Genomic DNA, 26,830 nt, shown 5'->3' on the forward strand with positions numbered 1-26,830 from the left:
CCGCATGAGATCAACCTATTTCTTGCACACAACAATAAGAAAAGGGTTTTCTCAAAGTAAAACCTAGACTTTGAAATCAACCTTGAAATTGAATTGGAATGTAATTGAAATGAAAGTGTGTTGATGTAAAGAAGAGGGTAGATTTGAGAAAAAAGATATCTTATGCCTTGATGATGCAATGCTCTTTGAATGCGATTGCAAGTGTTGAAGTAGTAATATGCCTCCACAAAAACCTAAAAGGAAATCATCAAAAAAGATGCTAGTATGAATGTTGTTGGAGATTTCCACAATGAAGAATATGTTGTGATGAAGTGCCTTGAATACTTGAAAGGATTTTCCCTTTGAATGCCTTGATACTTGAATGCTTAAACCAAATGCACAATTTCTTGCTTGATTTTACATCCAATGTTTGAGTTCTTGATGCTTACCAAAATAAGGGAGGTATCCTTGTTTATATACTTCTCCCAACCATTTTGAGGTCCAAAACTAAGAGCACGTCAATGTGGATTTGTGAATCCCTCTTAAACCAAACAACCATAACAATTCTAAATATGGGCTAGGGGAAACTATTAGGTCAATGATGACCCAAGTTCTCTTGGACCCACCTAGTCACACTTGACTGGCTAATACATGCTCAAATTTGGATCAAGGGTCCGATTTGGTAAATGGGAATGTTGAAAATATGCACAAAATTGAGGTGTGATAAGTGAAAACATATGAGGGAGACCACACTTGCTAAAATGGTACCTATGTAAGCAAGAAATTGTATATGTATACAATTTAAAACACTACAATTTCAATGACCGAACCTTGTCTATATAAATATCAAATAATTATTACATTATTTGACACTATTATTACTCTAGAACAATACTTTTCCAATATAATGACTCTACATTTCAAATATAATATTATCAAGATTAGATAAGATGATTGAACACTTCTCATGAATCATATAACTAAGTTCTACTTTGATAATAGATTGACACTACAACTTAAATATAGTGTAAAAGATTGGATAAGATGGTTGAATAATGTAGATGAATGCTCAGTCAAGTCATCAATTAAACATTGTGCATTATAATTTTCATTCATATACGGACTTATTTGATACAAACACTCTAGTTGAATTGTGCAACATAATTTTAATCTATTTAATCTTATAATTATGAGCATTAAAACAACGAAAATGATAAGGCAACAAACTTCCTTAACAATTTTGGAAATATGAGCTTCCTTGTCAATAGTAATAGTAGTACGAAGATAAATTAAAGACCATAGAGTGTGATTCAAAATCTTGATGTAAAAGATGTAAAAAATCTACATGCAATCAAATCCAAAAAATATGTTATCACTAAATTAAAATTTTTCTCCTTTCTTTTTTTCTGTATTTTTTAGATCCTATAGAGAGTGAAATCATATAGGAATGGAGCTTCACTATTAAAATGTGGATAGGGCTACTCCCCAAACTATTTGGAGAGATGGATATCATTAAAATCCTTCTTTCATGTCAACTTGTAAATGGGTCTCTATAAATTATTATTTTATAGGTCAGTCATTTGCAGGCAGGTTAGATTGCTGAGTAATTCATTTGGCGAACATACACTGATCGTCTCATGCATCCATTCTCTAGAAGCGAAAAAACATGCAACCCTGAAGGAAGTTCGAACACTGAAAAACCAAACCTGAAAAGATTTCAAGGGAGCATCCTCCCTGTCTAGAGAACTCCCGCCCAATCAATTAGAAACCCTTGTTTATAAAATTCTGAAAATGGAAGGAGTTAATAGTTACAGCGAAATGGTCCAAGAGTTTAAGCCAATATTTAACAGGGCCAAAGGCGTGCTGGAGGCATCCTCGCCTCATGCTCGCAATGCTGCTCTGCTTCCATTCCTTGTTCACATTCATCCTTCCGATTCAGGTCATCTGCACGTGCTTACGTCGGATTTCCATTTCAATACGTGGCATGCCCTCTTCAACTACGATCAACTTAATCAACTGGTCAATTCCCATTTCCTTAGTTCTTTTCAAATGTTTCGGATATTTTTCCTGAATATCAATTCACCACTATCATATTTTTCTTTTAAACTTCTCCATCGATTCCTCAAAACAAATTTATCTTGGCTTCTTACATTTAGAATGTTGGGAACTAAAATTTTGTAGCAACGATTGTGTAGAACTGTTTTTATTGGATGTCTACGATGCTGTTTTTTGTTCTTTGGCAGCTAGGACGTAATACTAAGGGCATCTCATTAGCTTGCTAGAGTTTTCTATCACTTAGCTGCTGGAATGTTCATGGTCCGGAATGTGGATTGTTCTGCTGATGGTTGTTTCGTAGTTCACTGCCAGTGACATGATAGTCCCCTTTTGGAAGCTCCAAATGGGTTGTTTTTCCATTTTGTTTTTGATTATTTATTTTTGTACTCGTCTTTGACTCAAAGACATTGCTCAGAATTAAACTCAAACTTGCCAGTTGATCTCCACTCACAGAAAAAAATATGAAAAGCCACTAAGAAAGGGCTGAATCCATATCTTGCCTATTTCAAAATTAAAGACAATCATTCTGAGATTTGGAATAATCTTTTAATATCAGCTAGGGCGTATCTGAAGTCTAGCGTAGAAACATCTAGATGTTGAAATAATTCCATATGCTGAAGCGAAGAAACTAACTCTAGTGACATTTGTTTTACAATAGATCAATATCAGGTAGAGTTTGTACAAAAGCTAGTGTAGAAAGTCTAGCGTAGAAACATCTAGATGTTGAAATAATTCCATATGCTGAAGCGAAGAAACTAACTTTAGTGACATTTGTTTTACAATAGATCAATATCAGGTAGAGTTTGTACAAAAGCTTGTGTAGAAACGCCTCATATGGTGAAATGATTCCATATGCTGAAGCGAAGAAACTAACTTTAGGGACATATGTTTTACAATATATCAATATCAGCTAGGGCTTATACGAAAGCTAGTTTAGAAACATCACTTACGGAAACATAATTCCATATGCCGAAGCAAAGAAACTAACTTAAGAGACATTAACTGTCATTTGTGAGGAATAGATCTCTGATTTGAGCCAATGCGTACATAGGTATGACATTCCCTTTTAGAGGTTATATGTCTTTTACCATTTGAAGGGCGGATTGGATTCCTCTTGGATTAGATGTAATCTTCAAAATGCTGATATTGTGCAGCCTTGGCCTATTGGTGCAGAACCCTCTTGGATAATTTGAATTTGTAAGAACCCCTTGCTGGCTCCCAATTTGATAAATGAATGCACAAACTCTTTTTTGCAATATTTGATTGTTCTCCAATTGATTTTGAATTTTCCCAGGTTGATAAGAGATAACAATTACAAGAAATTCGAAATGATGTTATAAATTCAGACTATAACTAAAAAGAGATTCTTTGCATTTGATATGAAATTTACAAATCATAAATATATGTTTTAATAATGGCACCAGGTTGCAGGTAATTTGCCAATTTATTAAGTTAAGACAAAGAGCAATTGCATACATATATTCTTAATACGATTCCAAATGGCAATCTGAACCTGAATTGGATTGTTGTGGTAATGGCCATCCCTCTTTGTATCTGTTTGCAGCTGAGACGTGGATCCACAATCACCTCCAGCAGTAATGGTGACGCCTCCAACAGAGCTTCAATATGCTGCCGTATGCAATTAATTGTCCCACACCCACCCACGGCTATGCACTAGTGAAACCCGTGACCAACCAATGAACTGCAGGCTCCAGGCAAAGTGCGTTAGTTTATTCTTATTGTCACAGCTCAATGCAGAGGTGCAAAGGCCAATGACTTTCACAATGATGTTGTCTTCACACTTCAGAAAACACTCCTTACTTCACCCACGTCTGCCAATACACAATAAGATTCGCAGCTTCCAGATATCAGTACTTCCAGCAACACAAACGTAGACTTGCAGCAGTAAATCACAAGCCTGCACTTCCAAGATCTCCAATACAAGCTCTCAGCAAAAATGAGAATCTCCACACATACAGAATTAGTAACAAATTCTCCAAGCCACAGGAATACAGTAAGGAGACTAAGCAAATTGTTTATAACAGCACAATTTGCAATGAAATTACCAGAACAGTCTCCCAGACACAAGAAACACAGATAGGAGATTTAGATAGTGAAATCACTATACATCAGCATTGACTTCAAACATTAGAAACTTTAGAGACCCTTATACTTCAGCAAGGGCTCACAATTCAAACTCAGGGAAGCCACAAAGGCACAAAAAACAAATATATAATCAAGCGCGTCTTTCCCAATGAAATGAGCTCTCGTTTATAAGCTTTCGTTGGCAGAAGTTTCCATAAAACTCCACTTGAGAAATCGTGGAAGTTTTCCAAAAGAACTCAACACTAGAAACTTTCCAACTTGTTTTTTAAAAATATCTCTTAAAGTCATTATTATAATGATATAAACATTATTATAATAATGCAACTGAATGAATAATAAATAAATAAGAGCTCATGCAATTATTAACCTGCTTAAGTGTAGGTGACGACCAACTGCCAAGCCATCCATTGCGCTGTCGAAAATAGCAATTGCCCATAATAGACTTACTAAAAATAGTAAGTATTCAACTGAGACCCCCAAAACACCCTGTTAGCTTACGAGGGTTGCTATGATGAGCAAACTCTATCAACTGCATAGATTGGCCAAAAACGGGGACATTACAGAATTTCTCTAAGGTGGAGCTTTGAAATCAAAATCTAGATACACGTAGGTTTTAAACCCTGAGACCATAATCAATGGGGAACTCAGGTTTAGTGATGTGATTCTTGTTCCCGCACCCATACCAATAGTTAGCAGGTAACAACAATGTATACAGGTTACGAAATAGTAGGGGATGCCAAAATAGGGGGTAGTTAATAAATGATAGTTAGGGGGAAAAATTGTATCCATGAAAAAGGTACCTACGGGCTCTTGGAATAGGTACCTCCTCCTTGGCACTTAAAATGTTCCATTATCCATTTGAAGTGCGGTTACCAGGAGCCCCCTATTATAGAGTTCTCCCGTTGCCATAAACTATAGTTACAATGGCTTGGGGGATGGGGGGACGAGGGGACAAGTTTCTAGGATAGGGGGACAGAGGGGGCCTCAATTTGGGGACTGTGGGGGGATAGTGGGGGGGGAATGGGACGGGGGGATGGGGGTTATACTATACATATGATACTTAAAATGCTAATTATGAAAAGGTGTATAACAATATAAGACACAAATATAATTATAAGTTCATCGCTATTGCTAGTTTAGTTTTACATTGCATTGAGCATTGAACAATGAACAATGAAAGAGATGTAAGTTCTAAGTTCTAACTTCTATCAAGTAACTTAAATTAAAATAATCAAAGATTGAAGATTCAAATGGCATCAAAGTATGAGTATCATTATCTCATCAATCATTCAATGACATCATAAACTTAATTACATCAAATAGCAACAACCATGATATGATCACAACGTTCAATGTTCAACGTTTCAAACTTCAAATGACAAATATGATAATATCAAAGTTTCAAGTACAAACTACAAAATCAAAAGACAAAATGTCAATTACTAGAGGGCCCAGGGCTACCAAAATACAGTAGAGGCTGCCTAGAGGTATCTAATCATCCATGTCAACTTGAGGCTTAGGCTCAACAAACTCATCCTCTGAACTCTCAGCCTCTTCAAGGGTAAGAGTCGCAAGAGGAATACAAACCAACCTAGCATCAGAAGTATTTGCATCCTCACCAACCTGTGAGGGCTCCTTTGGCCCTACATCCCATCATGCTGTAGGGCTCTCCTTGTACACACATGTCTTGCGATCTTTGATACACAAGCGACAATGTACAACCACTAACTTCTCTGCTTTCTCAGAGGTAAGTCTATTCCTCTTAAGAGAGTGGAAAAAGCTATAGGTAGACCAGTTCCTCTCAAAAGCTAAAGAACTAGATACTTAAGATAACATCATAACAATCAAATGACTAGTATGAGAATTGGAAAATTGAAATGGAAATTCATGGCTAAAAAGACTAAACTAAAAGTGAAATTGAAATTTGAAAGTGAAAAGTAAAGGTTCTAAAGTTGAAGGACATGAAACTTGAGATAGGAGACAGATGGCTAGTGTGGTAGTTGTTGATTTGGGTCCATGACAATTCCACCACAAAATAAGATCCTCTTGTGCCATTGTTTTATGTCGGCCTTTTCTTTAGCTGGATAGCCCCTAAGAGTAGGAAATTTGGTCCACTTAGTGCAAACCTTCCCTGTTATCTCAATGTCATACATCCTATCAATGCACTTGAAGAATCCTTCCTTCACCTGAAATTCAAATTTTAAAATCAGTAAATTAACAAATTAAATATTGATAAGTGCAAGTATACTGACTTCTAACTTTCAAGTGCTAGTGTTTTTGAAATTCATAATAGATTACCTCATCATCATTCAGTGGTGTAACTCTCCCAGGCCTAGGCATGTACCACTTTGGGTCAATGCATAAGCAACCGTATGTAAGGGAGTGTTGAGGTTGTCTCATCTTCATTGAATAATAGGCCGGAATGTGCTTACTGTAAAATGCTAAACTCGGGTCCCTCTCTCGCACAATTACCCTCATTTGGCCAAGCATAGCATCAATGCACTCGTACACCTCTCCAAGAGTAGCTACATCTCCATCCTCATATTTTCTGACCTAGAAAACTAGAATGATGAAAGAGATAATGTATTTTGCATCAGTCCAAAATACATCACTCTTTACTATCTCCTTCACCCTCAACCCCTGCGCTATCTTGGACCCATCCCACCTATTCCACTCATTTGTCATAACCATGAGTTGCAATGGCTCTTGCAACTCAATCATTCTCTCCTAAAGAATGAAGTAGGATGCATATCGGGTCTCAACTAGTTTCAGTGAGCTCCTCCCTTGCGAAGCTCCTAAAAAGGGCATGTGATGTGTGGTGATTGTAGATAAACATCTGCACATCTCTAGCATCGCTCACTACTTCCTTAATCCAGGGAATCTTCACCATGTTCTTTAGTGCATTGTTGATGGAATGTACACAACATGGAGTCCACCAAATATGTCTGTAAGCTATCTCAACAATTCTCCCTGCAGCTCTACACACAGGTGCTGCATCTGTCACTACTTAGACCACATTTGGTGGTCCAACTTCCTCAATATCATCCTGAAGTATATGAAATTGAAAATCAACATCCTTTCGATGCTTTGAACTATCAATAGCCTCAAGAAAAATGGCCCCTCCGTGCATGTAATGATGATATTGATGAGTGGAAGGTTCATAATGTCCATCCACCCATTCATGATGATGTTGCAACCACACTCCTCCCAAACAGACCTCAAGTTCTACTTCTCTAAAGCAATCTTGGCATACTCTTTATCCAAGATTGTACTCCGCAATTGGTCCTCCTCCCCTTGCCACCAATTGCATCATCTCCTTATAATAAGGAGATCGTGTAACATGAAGAGGTATGCCATTGGAAAAGAGAAATTTACCAATGGTCTCCTCTATCTCATCTCTCAGGTGGGCATTAAATAAATCAGCAATGGGGCTACTTTCAGATGACACCTTTCTTTTTCCTTTGCTAGATTGTGCTTCAGGCATAGCACTAGATATAGAAGGCCCTGAGGCTGCCTCTGCAAATGATGTAGATGTAGGTCTTTGCTGTGGTCTACCCCTAGGACTAGGAGTAGAAAAAAGTGGCTGCCCTTGCTCATAAGCCTGTTGAAGACTCTAAACCTGTTGCCCACCAGTCAAGGTGGTAGGTACCTCAACGCCTAAGTCATTTGGAACACCCCAAAGATTGGTGAACTCAATTTTATAATGCAAATTTTTCGTTTTCATCAAGAATTTGCACGCACCCATACCTTTTCCTGTCCAAAAGAGGAAATGTGCATTCACTTTAGTGATGCTCCCAAATCTTTTTGTCTTACAAATGTTACATTTCCACTTCTTTGTACCATCACCTGCAGCTGTCCGTGCAATTATTCTTGTTGCAAACTGTTTGATAAGAGATTTAGAGTCATAGCTATGCCTAGCCCACTTTGCCAAAAGAGTGAAGAGGCAATTTGTAGTTGGTGGACCGGATGACCAATTATTTGTTGATTCTGAATTTGTTTCTTCATTCTCTTCATCACGCTCAATGTCAAGGTTACAATCTTCTTGGCTGATATGAGAATGGGCCTCTAAATCCATCTAATCATCACTGTGACTTGACCCATTTGAGTCATGAACTTGGGAGCTCAGTTTCACATTGCATTTCACAAAATGAAAAAAATAGAAAATAAATACATGCTTTCAGCCTATGCCCTTAAAAATCACTATTTTTTAAAGTAAAATTTCAGCAACAAAAATTTGGATATGAAACAAGAACATCTACTAAAATCTAGAAATGAAATTCAACTAAGGACTAAAAGTTACAAATTAGAAACTAAGAACTCAATTCTATAATGCAAATTTTTCATTTTCATCAAGAATTTGCATGCACCCACACCTTTTCCTGTCCAAAAGAGGAAATGTGCATTCACTCTAGTGATGCTCCCAAATCTTTTTGTCTTACAAATGTTACATTTCCACTTCTTTGTACTATCACCTGCAGCTGTCCATGTAATTATTCTTGTTTCAAACTGTTTGAGAAGAGATTCAGAGTCATAACTACGCCTAGCCCACTTTGCCAAAAGAGTGAAGGTGCAATCTGTAGCTGGTGGACTGGATGGCCACTTATCTGTTGATTCTGAATCTGTTTCTTCATTTGCTTCATCACGCTCAATGTCGGGGTTACAATCTTCTTGGCTGATATGAGAATGGGCGTCTAAATCCATCTCATCATCACTGTGATTTGACCCACTTGAGTCATTATCTTGGGAGCTTAGTTTCACACTGCATTTCACAAAATGAAAAAAATAGAAAATAAATACATGCTTTCAGCCTATGCCCTTTTTCAAAATCACTATTTTTTAAAGTAAAGTTTCAGCAACAAAAATTTGGAAATGAAACAGGAAACATCTACTAAAATCTAGAAATGAAATTCAACTAAGAACTAAAAGCTACAAATTAAAAACAAAAAACAATGATTTTGACTTGAAAAATCAGAAAATAAAATTAAAAAACCATAAAAAACCTTACCTTTTGCTTCACAGATATTTTGAAAAAGCTGAAAAATATTTCTTCTCCTCTTCTTGCCCCTTACTCCTTTTTGCCTTCCAAACACTGTCTTCACTCAAATAATCACCCTTCTATGAGCTCTTCTGTCTTCTTGCTGCTGTTGCAAAATTTAGAAAGCCATGAAATGAGAAAACTAAGAGATTTAATGGGATTTCAACTTCTAGATGGGCCCCACATACTCTAAGGTTAGCAAACATTAAAAATATTATAACAAAACCTTTTAATGTTTTTTTTTTTGCACTTTTTCATGTCAAAAAATAGGGGACGACCGGCCATCCCTAGCTAGATCAAGGGGCGCGTCCCTGTCCCCCAAGTCTGCAACGGGGACATCCTCTTCCCTGTGGCGATTTGGTGGTGCTGCCGCTGGGGATGCGAGATGTCATCCCCCATCCTGGGTGCGTCCCTGTCTCGGGTGCAGCCCCAAAAAATGGTGGGGACGCGTCCCCGTATTACTATGGTTGTAGCTATAATATTGGCATAAATTTCTAATTCCAAAATTACATCTTAAAGTCTTCATTAATTATGCTTTATATCTCCCGATGACTACGCCTAAGCCTTAGAGCTCAAAATAAGAGGTATTAGAGTTAAAATTTAGTAGATGCTTTTTTAATAAGTTCAATACTAATACATCTCCTATTTAACCTAACAATCATAATCTGAATTTTGAGAGAAAACATCTTTTAATAAATGATCAATGGTAACAATCAACTATTTGAAGGCAGGAGGAAGAGTGAAGATTGTGCTCTTCCTTAGTTATGTTACTAGGCGCCTCTCAATATGGAAGAAGGGTTGTAACAAATGGATTTTCATAACAAAATAAAGGTAATCTAGAAAGAGTTTTCCTCAACTAATTATTGAACAATATACATTGAATTCCTTTTCATGAGACATTAACTGCTTAAAACTACCAATGATTAACTGAGATAACAAAACTCAACTGAAATAACTTATAACAATAATCAACTGAAATAATTGTAATAATGATTAACTCAAATAACTATGATAACGTTCAACTGAAATAACTGTAACAATTATCAACTGTAATAACTGTAATAATGATTAAATGTAATAACTATGATAATGATTTACTATCTTTCCTTACATACAAGTAAAGTAAATGTATAACATGAAATAGAAAGAAAAACATATGAGAAGTATTTGGTGAGTCTTTAATTGGTTGTGCAAGCCTCGACTTTCGGTAAGAGGAGAAGCATTGACTTAGGCTTAACTTCCCAACCTTGGACCATATTCATCTCCACACATTTTATTGAATAGAATGACCCTCCCTACTTCGGGATCATGCTTGGGATACTTTTAGTCCAACCACCTGAGCATTCCGGTGTTTAGAATGTCCGTACAGTTATGGACGAACATGTCTGAATAATTGGCACTATTGACATCAAGTGATCATAGATAACAAACATGTTTTTTGTTGGGTGGATATTTTGCAACTGACAATTTTGGGTAAAAATTCAGTCGCAAAATAGGATGACCAGCCACAACATGTGAGACAGAGTCTCTCCTACCTTAAAGGGAAGGCTCCCCCTTCTCACTGTTCCTTGGATCAACTCAAGGTAAACAAGAAATTGAGAGATTTATAAAGAGGGTGTTACTAATATCCTTTCTTTTTAACTTTCAAGAAAGGATCCACTTACTCGTAGAACGAATAATGGGCAAGGTAAATCTCTAACTACACTTCTATCAAGAGCTGGAAACAGTGATATCGATAAATCTTCACTAACTCAAAGGCTAGCTAAAACATACTGGTTTGGCTCTGAGTTCGGTCGTACTTCTATATGGTAAAAGTTTTACAATTAGGGCACAAAGACTCCTAAAAGTAAGAACAATCTAACTATTTTGCGAATTAAGATGAAAATACAAGCCACAGACAAAGCTTCTAGCTATGGATTTTCACAATTGTTCCTGGTCAAAGCTCGGGCTTCAATTGTTTCTTAACTCTCTATGCTCTTTTATTAAACACACAATAATAACATGAATCAAGACAATAGGCACAAATTATAGTCAAAGCTTCTAATTTGTTCTATCACAATTGCTTCCTGTCAAAGCTTCGAATCCAATTGCTTTTTTTATTCACTTTTCTCCCAAATTCGTACTACACAATCAAAGTTATGCTTGCACAAATGAGGCAGAGCTTTCTTGCATACAACAAAAGGTAATTTTTACAATGAGGGGGCACTCCTTTATATAGGCAAAGAAGTTGAGAAAAAGGGAGAGGAAAAAGAGGGAGTAACTCAACCAACTTTGACCAAGTCTAACTACAAGAGAAAATATAGGGTTACATGCAATTGCATGTGCAACTCACATTACATCTTTTAAATACACATGTAACTCGCATTACATGTAATTACACTTTTTCATATAATGCATCTTCTCCAACTACAAACATGAAAGAAGAAAGAAGACGGAAGAGAAAAGACCAATTCTGAATGGCTTTGTACTTGACGATGCAATCCCAGATGATAACAGGATTGGGAGTTCCTGTACCTTGTACTGCTGCATTCACGTTGATAACCATAGTGTTGCGTCTTTTGGACAACCTCTAGCTCTCTTTGATGAATTGTCCATTATCATGTGGAAACTTGATGTGATCCATCTTTTCTTGCTCAAGTTGTCGTGAATTCTCCTTTTTAGATTAGCACAAACTAGAGTTTTTGACACTTTGAAAACTGTTTTGACGATGTTCAGATGTACGCTCGAAACAACTTTCCATTAGCACCTTTAACTCCTTTTTTTTTTTTTTTTGTTTGGAAGTAAAGTGCTTGGCGCATGGGAATGCGTGTAAATGGAGATTGCCGATATTCAAAAAGTGACTTGGGCTTTCAAGATGTCACTGCACGGAAAATGGATTACATGTAAATGCAACATGTAACGGAAGGTGGAGGGTGAAATGAGATGCAAGTGAGTGAAAGATATGCTTTACATGCATATGCGGATGAAGGCTAAGATGAAAAGCATGGAAAGATACGGAAACATGTATTTACTCATGGAGGTGTGAATGCATATGGAGATGGGAATGAAATGATGGAGGTGAGATTATGAATTATATAGTCACTTTTGGAGGAAGAAAGAAGTCAAAATTCACGGAAAGTGAAAATAATATCTTTTTTGTCTTTTCAAAATATGACTTTTGATCAAAATCGGATCTTTTAGATGCAATTACACGTAAGACATTTCGTATAATCGTGTCGTGCAAATGAAAGCGAAAAAATGAGATGGATGAAAACGGAAGTGGAAAATGGGATTACATGCATGTGTGAATGGCGAATGAGGTGAAAAACACGTAATCGCATTTGTCGGATGAAATGTGAGATGTAATGACATGGAAATGGAATGTGAAAAATGATGACATGATAATGCTTTCGCATGTAGTGAAGGAAAAACAAGTTTTTGAGAAAAAACTTGCAACTTCTCCAAAATGGAGAAAAACCGGCAACAAGCACACAAAACCAAAAGAAAAGAAAAACATACCTTTGAAAACAACTCAAAACATGCCAAGATGCAATGCACTCCAAAGATGAAATTTGAATTTGCAACTTGAGGAAGAACCAAAAACATCAAAATGAAGGAAAACTTCATATTTAAAGGAAAAATGCACTTTCTAAGGCAAAGATTCTTACAAATGGCATCCATTCAACGATTTCATGCATAAAATTAGCAAGGATAAGCATGAATTAAAATGTAAGAAAGAAGAGGTCCACTTATATGATGAATATGTGCCAAAAATGAAAAAAAGATGCTCTAAAATAGCAAGTTTTATAGTCTTAAGACCAATTCTCCCTTAAATTCGGATTTTCAAACAACCTTTTGACTTTTTCCGCACTTGCATGTAATGGACATTCAATGGTCGGATTTGACATGAAAGTGCCAAATAAATGGTCTCCAAAAACAATATCATGCATTTAAAACTCAAAAACAATTCCGTTTGATCAAATGTATGGGCTAAAAATGCAATTTTTTGAGTTTTTTGAACAAAAATATGACTTTTTAATTCGAAAATCTAGGCCGTTTTTGCAAAAACGTGACTAAAAAATGCATGTTTTAAAGTCATTTTTGACTTGTGAATGCAAAAACGACTTCCCCAAATGGATATACATGGATCAAAATGCAAAAAAGTGGCTTCAAAATGTAAAAAAGTGGATTAAAACCCCAATTTTTCGGGCAATTTAAGCAAAAACGTGTTTCTCCAAGCAAAAAAACATGATCTTCCAAACAAAAAGATTTGATGTTTAAACACAAAAATGGTGGTCACTATGTGATGTAATTAGCAAATAGGGCCAAAACGATTTGATTCCATACAAAAATGTGATCAAACTTTGAAGATTTATGGAGTTTTATACAAACAACGTGCCCTAGCTTGGGAGTTTCAAACACTTTTTTGGGTGCAATAACTTGATTTTTGATGAGGGCAAAATGATCACCTCCCCAAAACATGATGAATGCAACTGATTTCATTCAAATCCATGGAAAAAATTAAAAGTTATGATCAAAACAGGAGGTTTTTGAAGCAAGAACATGTTTGCTTCACATAATAGGACATTTTTATGTTCATTACATAGTTTAAAACATGTTGGAAGGCAAAAGAGGACCTTTTAGAGTCCATTACATGTTTTAAAATATGTCTTGAGACATAATCTCACTTTTTGAAGCACGTTACATATTTTAAAATGTGCAAGTCTCTAAAATCTCACCTTTTGGAGTCACTTACATATTTTATAAACATATCTCACCTTTTTCATGCACAAGCATGAAAATTCAACTTTTCATGTTATAGCATCAAAAAGGTCCACTTTTACAAGCTTTTGATGTAATGACTTGAAAAAGGTCCTCAAAATGAGTTTTCATATGCATTAGCATGAAAACTTTCCACTTTTCATAGTTTTTTACATGCGTATGCACATAAAATGTCCACTTTTAGGCTTTTAAGTTATGCATTTCACTTATTTTTATAAAAATGTCAACAATATGGGTCAAAAATAACATTTATGCATTATATTAATCAATATAAGTCATAAACATTAAGTTAAAGTGACATTTATATAAGTATTTGATTTAAAAATCAAAAATTTAAAAAGTAACTATATAGTTCTATAGTCACTTTAAGTGAAAAATTAAAAAGTAACTCAACTTAAAATTATAACATAAAGTGCACTATAGTCACTTTAAGTTATAAATTTAAATGAAAAGTAACTTCAAAACATAACAAAAAAGTGAATGAAATGTTATATTTTTAAAAAGTGAATGTCGAAATGAAAATATAACATCATTTTTTTAATTCATGCTGTTGCACCTAAAATGTCCACTTTTGAGGCACTAAAATGACCATATCTCTTGATTGACAACTCTGATTGACCTCTAGGTTAGACCGAATCGAAGGGGAAAACGAAAGGCATGACATGAGCAAAACCAAAGGATTAAAATCAAACAAACGCAAACTCAAAAGCAAAGAACGGACTGTGAAGGCTTCAAAAATCAAGTAAAGGCTTGACAAAAAGCAAAACAAAAAAAATATGATGAAGGCCTTCAATAAAAAGATTTATTGGATCAAATTGGTACCGATTGGTTGATCAATACTAACCAATTAAATAACAAATTAAACTCAGAGAAATGCGAAACTAAGCTTGAAAAAGTTTCGTACTGTTACCTACATTTTGTGGTGACAAAATGCAAGACAACACCTTTAATGACCTTGGCCAAGGTTTTCTGATGGGTTTAATGACCCGAGCACCACCGCTCGACTTGACAATAGGGAAACAATAGTATGAACAAGTATGAGCTATTAAATGAAATTAATTTAGAATTGTTATGTCATGTCTGATTTTTATTTCCATGTTATTGCAGATTTCATCTCACCTCTTCACCTTTTCCATGGCTATACAACCGGTAAGTCCGAGGTGCTCGAATTTCAGAGCAATCGGCTCTATCTATTGATCCTTAACTGATATAAGAATATTATATGTTTCTAGCTTATCACAATCTGTGATCTGAGAAATGTAATCTTTAAGACTTGCAGAATAAATATTATTTGATTTTGACTTTCAACGGCATAAATAAATATGATATCATGTCTTGGATACTTGGCTTTTATTCATCATAAACAACTCTGTTCTTGAGAGTGTCTAAACAATGATATTTAAGCAAAGATGATTTGCATCATAATTTGAAACTGTATCTTACTGCTATAATAATCAGAATGCAGTAATATTTGGTAATAAAACATATTGCAATGCTTGGGATATGGACAACCACATAACCTAGTAAAATCTGGAAATAAAATGGAGTCTTGCTGGACGCTATCAATCATCCCCAATCAATCATGTCTTCAGCAAAATATCGATATAAAAGGCAAATCGTAGAAGGAAAAATGCAATGATTATCAAGTGGTATATTGCAGAGATATTGTGTGATATCTGCTGAGGTATCAGGTGATATGAAAAAGAAGTCGGGTGATATGTTCATGCTCTTTGTCTCTCTCGGCTTCGTAATATAAGAAGGTATTGAAGTCTCTTTGGCTTCCAAAAAGCCGTAACTCATAAAGAAGAGACTTGGCTCTTGATCGCCAATAAAATATGCCAAATGTTTATTTTGATTTTTAGCAAGAAAAATGAATAAATATGGAAAAAGATTTGAAGGTTATAAATCAAAGATAGTTATAATTTATATCGATCTACTTGCACGTAGATGTACTTATGAGGTGGCATCATATTATTTACAAAAATAATATTATGGTGTCACTTTTATTCCTATATTTATGTACATGTACATAGGTATACATTATAATGATGTGGTGGAAAAATCAATCAAAAAGCATTTGAGGTATGCATTATTTTAAAACTAATTAATGTTTTAAATGTTTAGGATGTTCAAGTTGCTAGGTCCTTACCAAGGCAATTAAAATTCATACCTTTCAACCCAATAATTGGACTAAGCTAGTATCCCATTCCATTGATCCCGTTAGCAATGCTTCCCCCCTTCATCTTCTCTTGCAATCAACCGTGCAATATTTCCATGATAATAACAAGTTCCATAATAACATTTAATATAGATAAGGAATTTAATTATTAACCATAATTCCAAAATCAAACAATTGCTAATCTTTACATGACAAATAATGGATAACGACCATCTTCATTAAACAGTTAACATAATCAATACAACGGATATATTTAACTACCCTCTTCACATGATTATGAAAGAAAATCCATTAAATCTAACGACTATAAATAAATTTAAAATTAGGTCAAAATTTGGGATGTAACGTACCCTCCCCCTTAAGTTTTTCGTCCCTGATGAATATCACAACAAAACTTAAAACAATATCTATTTAGATCATTTCAAGAAAATAAAAGTTCAGGCTCTAGCCTTGGAGAAAAGATGAGGGTATTTTTGAAAATTTTTGTGATAATTTTCCTAGGTGGCATTATCCTCTGCATACTGATCCCACTGGATCTTGCATTGAGTCACCTCTCAATTTCGTAATCATAGCTTACGCACCTTGAGTATTCTGAGTGGTTCTATTTCCACCACCCTTGGTACTCGCCCCTGTAATAGGTTCCAATCAATTATATGATCATGATGAGTGATGTATTTCTTAAGGTATGACACATAGAAGACGTCATGCATCCTTGCAAGAGTTGGTGGTAGGGCAATCCTATAGGCTACTGGGTTCATTTGTAATGTCCTCTCTTTAGTTCGACATGACATTGATCATGGATTTTGCCTATTCCAGACTCTCGTAGGAAAATGGTGTGGAGAGACAGTCAATTCTGCGGATCAGATGGTCATATCTTGCTCTTGAAGAAGTGTTAAGAGGTTATATTTTATTATTATGTGTTATTGGGGCCTACATGTTATAATTTTAAGTTGAGTTGCACTTTTTATTTTATAAAATTACTTTATTATAAAAAGTGCATTATAATGAGATTTTATAAAGGATGTTTCTAGAAGTTCTAGAAAAAGTGCATTATAATGAGATTTTATAAAGGATGTTTCTAGAAGTTCTAGCAACTTTTTAGAAAAGTGAATAAATAGAGGGCTGGGCCTCTCATTTTGGACATGCTTGGATTTGAGATTTCTTCTACTTCTTCCATTGTGGAGCAAATTTGTAGTCTCTTGGGTCTGCAAATTATTATTTGATCTTTGGGAACGAATCACTCCCTTGGATTGGCGACTTTGAGGGTGTGAAATATCACCTGAATTGTTGCATTTGAGGAGTTGGTAATTCAGCCATCTCATTTGGACTTCATTGAGATTCAGTTATAAGGGTTTACTTTGGTTGGAATAAGGGTTTCAGTTGTGCCCTAGCATTTGTGGATTGATTAATAGGGTTTGAAGACACAGTTGTGCATTATTTTCAGACTGCCAGTCCAGGGTTTGGACCCACGTTTTTGCTCATAACTCCTAATTGGCTTGACGGATGAATTTCATATTTTAGGGGGTTATTCAGCAACCCTAGGCGCCCAGATTTATTGCTTTTAGAGTGACAAAAAATGCTGCAGTATTTTTATCTAGCAGCCGTACCAGGCCGTACCTGTACGGCCCTGTCAGTTGGGCAGCAGCAGCAATTTTGTGAGTCAGTTTGGGGCAGATTGTGAGGTCTTCGTGTGGCATTAATTCAGCATTCATATCCGGCAAAATTGGAGCTATTTCAGGTGCACAAACTGAAGTTTTGATTGCCAAAATATTGCATGTTATGGATTAGAACAGTCAGCACTGTCATTGCATAAATAGTCATTTCCAGTTATTAATAACTGTTGTAAAAGTTTCGTCATTTGCATTCCAAATCTGAACTGGGTTATTGTTCATGTCATAACATTGCATTGTCAAGAGCTTGATGTATTAGAAGTGCATAGTTGTGATAGTCTCTCATTGTAATCAGTTCTATTTGCTGTCATAAAATCAGAATTGCATTGGACTTCATATTTGAGTTTCATATTGTCATCTATCTCTTAGATTGGTAGTGTTATAATCTGGAATTGTTGTTCATACATTATTGGCATCATATATTGAGGTTTCGTTGTACAACAATTAGTAATATTGCAGCCTTATTCGGTTACATGCCAACTGTTTGACAAAATTCCTAAGTCCAGTTTGAGGGTTTCAGTGGCCTTTATAGTAAGGGTCATTACATCATTATTTCAAATATTTCAAAGGTTCCCACATACCTTGGGGCTAACTTGGCATTCTTACCAAACTTGATGGTACTCTTTTGAGGTTTTACTTTTAATAGCACCTTTCTCCCACTGAGAATTCTTAAGGTGTTCTTTTTGCATCTGCATAACTTTTCTGTCTATCATTGGCTTCTTTTAATCTCTGACGAATTTGGATTATCTGTTCTTCCATTTCCTTAAGCATTTTGGGTCCAACAATAATTCTATCCTCCAATCTATTCCAGTTCATAGGAGTTCTACATTTGCGGCCATATAGAGCCTCAAAGGGGGCCATTTTAATGGTGGATTGATAGGAATTGTTATAAGCAAATTCTATCAAGGGTAAATACGTTTCCCACTGGTATTGCTGATCCATACAGTAAACTCTTAAAAGATCTTCTAATACTTAGTTTACTCTTTCTGTTTGACCATCACTCTCGGGATGATAAGTTGAATTGATGTTTAATTTAGTTCTTAATGTTGAAAATAATGTTTGCCAAAATCTGGAAGTTATCCTAGCATCCCTATCTGAGATAATTTTCTCTGTAACTCCATGTAATCTGAAAATCTCCTTTATGAATTTATGAGTGATTTCTGGTGCTCCATCGATTAGATTTCTTGGTATAAAATGAGTAACATTTGTCAATCTATGTACTATTGCTAAAATAGTGTTGTGTCTATTCCGTGTCATAGGTAACCCTTGTACAAAATCCATGAAAATTATTTGCCATTTCCATTCTAGTACCTCATTTGGGTGCAAAAGGCCAGTTGGAAAATGATGTTCTGCTTTTACTCTTTGGCATTCTAAGCATCCTGCCACAAATTCTCTTATTTCCCTTTTCATTCCTCTCCAAAAATATAGAGGTTTTATATATGACAACATTTTAGTCACTCTAGGGTGTCCTGAATATGGAGCTGAATGAGATTCTTCCAGAATCGTTCTTCGGAGTTCAATTTTGTTGGGTATATAAATCCTATCATGATATCTTAACAATCCATCATCTTCTATCCTAAATTTTGAAGACTTGCGATCTTGTGGGTCTCTGATGAGAGCTTGGCTGATCTCTGCATAAAATTAATCATGCTCTAGATGTTGTAAAATTTGATCCTTTAATCTGAAATTTATAATAGCTATAACAAATATGTGTCTTCTTTTGTTTAAGGCATCCGCCACTTTGTTTTCCTTGCCCTTGATGTAATTTATGTCAAACTCATATTCTGCTATAAATTCCAACCATCTCCTTGTCTAGCATTAAGGTTTGGTTGAGTAAAAATGTATTTTAGGCTGTGGGGGTTGGATTAAAGATCAAAAGGTTTTCCAATCAAGTAATGTCTCCACATTTGGAGAGCATGTACAATAATTGCTAATTCCAGATCACGAGGGGCATAATTCTGCTCGTAATTCTTCAATTTCCTAGACTCGTATGTAATCACCTGCTCATCTTGCATTAGCACACGCCCTACTCCTTCCTTTGATGCATCAGTTATGATGACGTATTTCTTTTGTGGGTCAGTTACTCTTAGTATGGGTGTCGTAGTTAACTTTTTTTTCAAATATTCAAAAGCTGATTGACATTTTTCAATCCATACAAATTTCCTTCCCTTTCTTTGAAGTGATGTGATTGGATAAAGCTATCTTGAAAAAATTTCTGACAAACTTCCTATAGAACCCTGCGAATCCCATGAAACGTCTGACTTCGGTCACATTTTTAGGTATAGGCCATTCCTTAATTGCCTTGATTTTTGATGGAACTACAACTATTCCCTAAGCTGATATAGTGTCTCCTAAATACTGGATTTCTTTTTGATAGAAAGCACACAGACAATTTTCCGTATAATTTACGTTCTCTTAGCCTTTGTAAGACTTTTTTCAGATGCTCTTGATGTTCTTTCTCGTTTTTCGAATAGATTAGGATGCCATTTATAAAGACCAGGACAAACTTATCTAGATAATCTTGGAATATGCTATTCATTAAGTTCATGAAAGCTGATGGAGCATTGGTTAACTCGAAAGGTAACACTGTAAATTCATAGTGCCCATACCTAGTTCTGAATGCAGTTTAGTGAATATCTTCATCCTTAGTACAAAGCTGGTGATATCCTGACCTCAAATCAATCTTTGAAAATACTGTAGTGCCTTTCATTTGATCAAAGAGGTCGTCAATTCTAGGAAGTGGGTACCGGTTCGTAATCTCTGCACAATCTCATAGTTCCGTCCTCCTTTCTAACAAACAATATTGGGGCTCCCCATGGTGAAACACTGGGCCGAATCAGTTTCTTATTTAACATATCCTGCAATTGTATTTGTAGCTCCATTAATTCTGTGGTGGTCATTCGATAAGATGCTTGAAATGGGCCCTGCTCCTGGTAACAAGTCTATGGTAAAATCAAAGACTTGAGATGGAGGTAAATTGAGGAGTTCTTTGGGAAACACATCTTGATAATTCTTTAGATAGGGATACTTTTCTTCAAAAGATTCTTTTAATTTTTCTCCGATTTTTCCATCTTCAAAAATGTAGTCATCTCCATATGTGGTGTTTATAGGATCTCTCATATCTTGAACTCTTACTGCAAAAATCTTGCAACCTTTTCTTCCACATTTCTTGAGTTGCATGGTGGATATCTGTTTTGATTTAATTTTATGTTTAATCCCTTTAATGCTTGCAGGTTTGCCTTGGTCATCCAAACAATTTACAATTTTAGCAAGACAATCAACCTTGGCCTTATGCTCACTGAGCCAATTGATGCCTATAATAATATCGTAAGACCCAAGAGGTGCTACATACAAATTCAATTCAGTGGAGAAATTTGGAAAATCAATCTGAGCCTCAAATAGACATTGCTCTACCTTAGCCCTTGACTGGTTTGCATACTTGACTGTCATGGTTTTGATATAAAACTAGAGCTCTTTGGAAATCTACTTAATAGTTTAGGCGATATAAAACATTCAAAAGCTCCAGTATCAATTAAAATATAAACGGGGTTCCCATAGATCTTACTCGGAGTTTCGATTGGGCCTATTTGTTGTTTTGCTTGTCTATTGTCAAGGGCTGCGTGGATCCTTTGCTGATAAACATACTGCCATTGTGGAAGGGGTGGTCGGTGCGGCTGATTGGTGCTGGTCTTGACAGGGCATTTATTAGCATAATGATCTCCTCCACAATTGAAACATCCTGAAGGTGGCCCCTTCTCACTGCTCTTATTATTCTTACTTGTACTGAAATTATTTTTAAAATCCTTGATTCGATTCCCTTTTGATTCTGGTCTGCTAAATTTATAATTCTTAAACTATTTCTTCTGAGATCCAATATCTGTACTTTCTGTATTCTAGTTTGTTTTTCTTTTATTATCCCGGATGGAGTCATCTCTCTTGATTTTATATTCCTGTCAAATAGCCTTCTCTAGAGCTTCTTCTATGGTTCGAGGAGTGAGAACATCAACTGCTCTTATTCTATTATTCAAACCCATGATGAATTTCCTCACTTTTAGATTCCTATCTTGTTGGTATGGTGGTACATACTTCAGTAATTAGGTAAATTTCTCCTAGTACTTGTGTACAGTCATATCTTCTTACTTAAGATTTTGGAAATCCAACAACTTTTGGTCATAAAAGGTTTGGGATAACCAACGGTTCCTAAAAATGGTTACAAATTTTTCCCAGGTAATCTCAGTGGTTTTAATGTTTAACTCAACCTTGGTGTTTTCCCACCATGTAACGACTTCTCCAGTAAAGTGGTATATTCCACAAACTGCTTTTGAGGTTTTTGAAAAAGTTCATAATTTCAAAGTACTGTTCCATTTCGGTTAACCAGGCCTCTACATCCTCTCCGTATTCAGAACCAACAAATTTGGGTGGTTTGATCTTCTTAATATCTGAGGACAGATCACTCATTATTTCTTGTTTCTTTTGTTTTTCGGTTTGAGTGGGTGAAGCTTGTGAGGTTTTCTTGGTGTTTTCAGAGACTTCTGTCTTTGTTTTGGGAGGAGGCGATGATTACATTTGCTCTTGGTTCTACCCCATCTGGGTTGCCATCTCATTCATTCATTTTTCCATATTATCCAACTTCAGTTGCATTTCTTGCAAAATCTGAAGTAATAAACCAGTGGATGATTGTGTGTTATTTTCATGGACCATGTCATGACTTGCAATATTCTCATCGCTGCTCATTTTGTTTGTTTACTGGTTTAACCTGGAAATTACAAAATTTAATTTGGAAATTACAAAATTTTTATGTTAATTTGTTGTATACATATTTAATTTTTTTATTAAGTACACCTATAACAAATTAGAAGAGTTTGCGAGTGGATATAACACATCAATAAACCAATTTATTTAATCAACTTTAATACTTTTGTTGCTGCATTTATAGCAGCCTTTATTTACAAAAAATTCCTCTTCTGAGGATGTTTACATTATGGAATCTAAATTTTGCTTCTTAGCATTTAGTTCTGATTCAGATTTGTACATATCCCACACCATCCAAGATCTATGGAAGTGCATAAGAGAATTGCCCTGACGAGCGTTCTAGTTTTGAATTAGTTTGTTTCTATATGTTGCTTTATTAGCAGGAGTCCACTTGACTCTTTCCTTCTTCATTCGTTGCAAAGCTTGTTTCAGAGTTTCATTGTCTTGAGGCATGAAACAACAAGTGTAGTCGAAGTTTGGCATGCTCTTGATTAAATACAAGAAGATAGGATGTTGTGCCTTCTTGCGAAGTGTTTTACGTACTTCCATTTTGTACATTTACTTTAGGAATTTTCAGGTTTACTAGAAAGTAGTGTGCCCTAGGTTCACTGTCAGACCCAACGCTCTGATACCATATGTAACAAACAAATTTTCATAACAAAATAAAGGTAATCTAGAAAGAGTTTTCCTCAACTAATTACTGAACAATATACATTGAATTCCTTTTCATGAGACATTAACTGCTTAAAACTACCAATGATTAACTGAGATAACAAAACTCAACTGAAATAACTTGTAACAATGATCAACTGAAATAACTGTAATAATGATTAACTAAAATAACTATGATAACGATCAATCGAAATAACTATAACAATGATCAACTGTAATAACTGTAATAATGATTAATTGAAATAACTATGATAACGATTTACTATCTTTCCTTACATACAAGTAAAGTAAATGCATAACATGAAATAGAAAGAACATAGGAGAAGTATCTGATGAATCTTTAATTGGTTGTGCAAGCCTCGACTTTCGGTAAGAGGAGAGGCATTGACTTAGGCTTAACCTCCCAACCTCGGACCATATTCATCCCCACACATTCTATTGAATAGAAAGACCCTCCCTACCCCGAGATTAGGCTTGGGATACTTTTAGTCCAGCCACCTGAGCATTCTGGTGTTTAGAATGTCCGCACAGTTATGGACGAACATGTTTGAATAACTGACATTGCTGACATCAAGTGATCATAGATGGTAAACATGCCTTTAATGACCTTGGCCAAAGTTTTCTGATAGGTTCAATAACCTGATCACCATCGCTCAACTTGACAATAGGAAAACAATAGTATGAACAAGCACAGTAAATGGATGTTAAGTGTATGGACGACTTGTTGAGAGTTAGCTCATGCACAGTTAAGGACAAGCTTCATGATAGTATCATGATGACGTGTGCTAGTGCGCAAATATGTATGATGTCATGTCCCCATTTTGGAGGCAATTTGATTTAATTAATTAGGTTGTCCAAAATAATGAATATTTTATGAGGATGACTAATTAATTATTTTAATTAAATAAATAAGTGATATTAAGTTAATTATTTATAAAGTTATCAAATAAATAAATATTAAAAGGTAACTTTATATTTAATTAATTTAATAAAGTGACTTGAATTATAAAATATTTTATAAAGTCACTTAATAGATAAAATAAAATAATGTTCTAGAAGCTTCTGGAGAAAGTGGAGGACAAAGAATAAATAGGCACCCCGGGCTTCATTCTAATCATCCAGATGATTTGTTGTTGATGTTGATGTTTGTTGATGTGCATTGTGGATCCTAGGGTTTCTACAATAGTCACAACTGGCCATTGAGAACGAAAACTCTCAATTGGTACGCAATTTTGAGGGTGTGAAATATCACTTGAATTATTGCAGCTGGGAGGAAGATACTTCAGTCTTCTATTTGTGCTACATTGAGAAAAAATATTTCTGGCCATTGAGAACGAAAATTCTCAATTGGTACGCAATTTTGAGGGTGTGAAATATCACTTGAATTATTGCAGCTGGGAGGAAGATACTTCGGTCTTCTATTTGTGCTACATTGAGAAAAAATATTTGAGTACAAAAAGCAGGCCGAAAAAGCAGTTCGAAAAAGTAGGCCGAAAAAGCAGTTCGAAAAAAGCAGGCCGAAAAAGCAGTTTGAAAAAAGCAGGCCGAAAAAGCAGTTTGAAAAAAGCAGGCCGAAAAAGCAGTTCGAAAAAGCAGGCTGAAAAAGTAGTTCGAAAAAAGCAGGCCGAAAAAGCAGTCTGAAAAAAGCAGGCTGAAAAAGCAGAACCGAAAAAGCAATCCGAAAAAGCAAAAAAAATTATTACAGCCATCTACAACCAGGTTCTTCACTTCTCATTTGGCATATTTTCCGAGGAAAATAGGTTTTCAGCTGAGTACCAAATATAGCTTCAGCACTTCACTATTTCCATATTGTACTTGTCTTTGTTTGCCATTTGGCATTAGTGGTATCAAAGGAAGGCTAGGATTTTGCAATTAAAGAGCATTGTAATTTTTAGACTATCTATGTTGCAACCCTAGAGTTGATGATCAGCTTATTAGTTTGCATTCCAATTGTTTGACAAAATATCAATTGGCTGTAAGTTCTTCTTTGGGCATAAATAATGTTATAATTTTGCATGCTAAGTGTTCATATTAATGACACTTGGTTGTAAGTGCATTAATGCCATCTTAGGCTGCATCCAAAGTATTTGTCATAATTACTAGTTGCTGTAGCTGCATATTGCAAGTAGTTAAGTCACATATTTGTATTGAGTATTGTCAAAATTAGTTGCACATTCATGTTAGGTCATTGTTTAGACAATCTGGAGTCTTTTTGTACGCATTCTCTTTGATGCAAATCGAAACAATAGTCATTGCAGCAACCTGAAAAGTTATATCAGTCATATGACCCTTGCTTGCAAAGTGTTTGACGAAATGTCAAACAATTGAAGTATAAAGATTTTTTGTGATTGAAGAAGTTATAACCTATTGGGGTTATTACATATGAATAGTATGACGTGAGTTATGATCAAAATACCAGTGCGGGTATTTAACAGTATAGAACAAAGCATAGCAGAGAATTGGATTGCATGGCCTTAGGAATTATTTTGGTGACGAAATAATTACTAAGTTATGATGAGCTGACTATGTGGACATTATTATGTCAAGCGTGTGAACACATGAAGGTCGACTGAGCGTAGTTTTGTAAATATGAAAGGTATAAGTAAAGATCTTATCTTGCGAAGATAAGTGTGCTATCTATGATAGATGAGCAAGTGTTATATGATGTGAACTAATGTATATAGAGCTTGAAAGAATTGCAAGCCTTATGTGATGTGAATTTTGATGTATGATTAAAACAAGTGCGAAGTACTTCAGACAATAAGTATTATATGTATATCTACTCTTGTGAAGAATTGAATTGTATAATTGCATGTTAGGGCAGTGGGCTCTTCTTGCATACATTGTATTTGTTCTACCAACTCCAAACAGGGTTGAAGCAACTCCTAACAGGGTTGAGGCTTCTAACAAGGTCTAGTCTTCTAACAGGGACTCGATACACTATATGTACTTCATGGACTCCTAACAGGGTCAATATCCGTAATAGGATCCTATTGTTTAGTGAATCATCTAGTGGGTATCATCCCCACTCGGGTTTTCCCTTTGGCCAGGGTTTCTCGATTAACAAATAATGGTGCTATGAGTTCACTGTGTGCATGGTTATATTCACTGTTCAACATTGTTGGTTTACTTTCATATGCAGGTAATAAAAAAATTAACAATATTCAGTTGTGGGCTAAAGTTCGTAGAATACCAATTCACCCCCCCTCAGTAATATCAATTTCTAACAATTGGTCTTAGAGCCCAGTGACTTTGAAGAAGCTTAACAACTTAGGTAAGAACCCTGAAGATATGGAACAGTTGAAGAAAAACCTAGAAGAAGCTCTTGAGCAGATTGACCTTCTTACTGAAGAGAGATATAACTTGAAAGATAGATATGAAGATGCAAAAGTTTTCATTGGCAAGTTAAAAGATAAGATTGATGATTTAGAATCTGGCAAGGAATCAATTGCGTAGACTAGTAATAATGATGAAGTAGGAGATCTTTAGAAGGAAAATGAGATCTTGGAACATGAACTGAAAATTGTTGAACTTAAGTTGAGTCTTAAGAGAAACGGTAACAAGAATGAACCAAAACTGAAAACTGAGAATGCAGTTCTTAGATCCCAGTTAAGTCAAGTT

The 26,830-nt window shown here is 35.4% G+C and overlaps 1 protein-coding gene across 2 annotated transcripts in view; it reads left to right on the plus strand.

Annotated features, from left to right (window-relative positions):
• Positions 1 to 1,523: 1,523 nt before the first annotated feature.
• Positions 1,524 to 26,830, plus strand: part of LOC149535323 (uncharacterized) — a 277,827-nt gene continuing 252,520 nt past the window's right edge. The window contains exon 1 of one of the 2 annotated variants that reach the window (XM_089805671.1): positions 1,524 to 1,998. Coding sequence is in view for 1 of the 2 variants with exons in the window: in XM_089805670.1 (XP_089661796.1) it covers positions 1,771 to 1,998 (228 nt within the window). In the remaining variant the exon portion in view is untranslated. The remainder of the gene's footprint in view (positions 1,999 to 26,830) is intronic. The other variant, XM_089805670.1, reaches the window with a different exon arrangement.

Source organism: Cupressus sempervirens, chromosome 10, assembly GCF_028749045.1.
Source record: "Cupressus sempervirens isolate cs-2001-9-10 chromosome 10, ASM2874904v1, whole genome shotgun sequence".
In the NCBI taxonomy this organism is placed as follows: domain Eukaryota; kingdom Viridiplantae; phylum Streptophyta; class Pinopsida; order Cupressales; family Cupressaceae; genus Cupressus; species Cupressus sempervirens.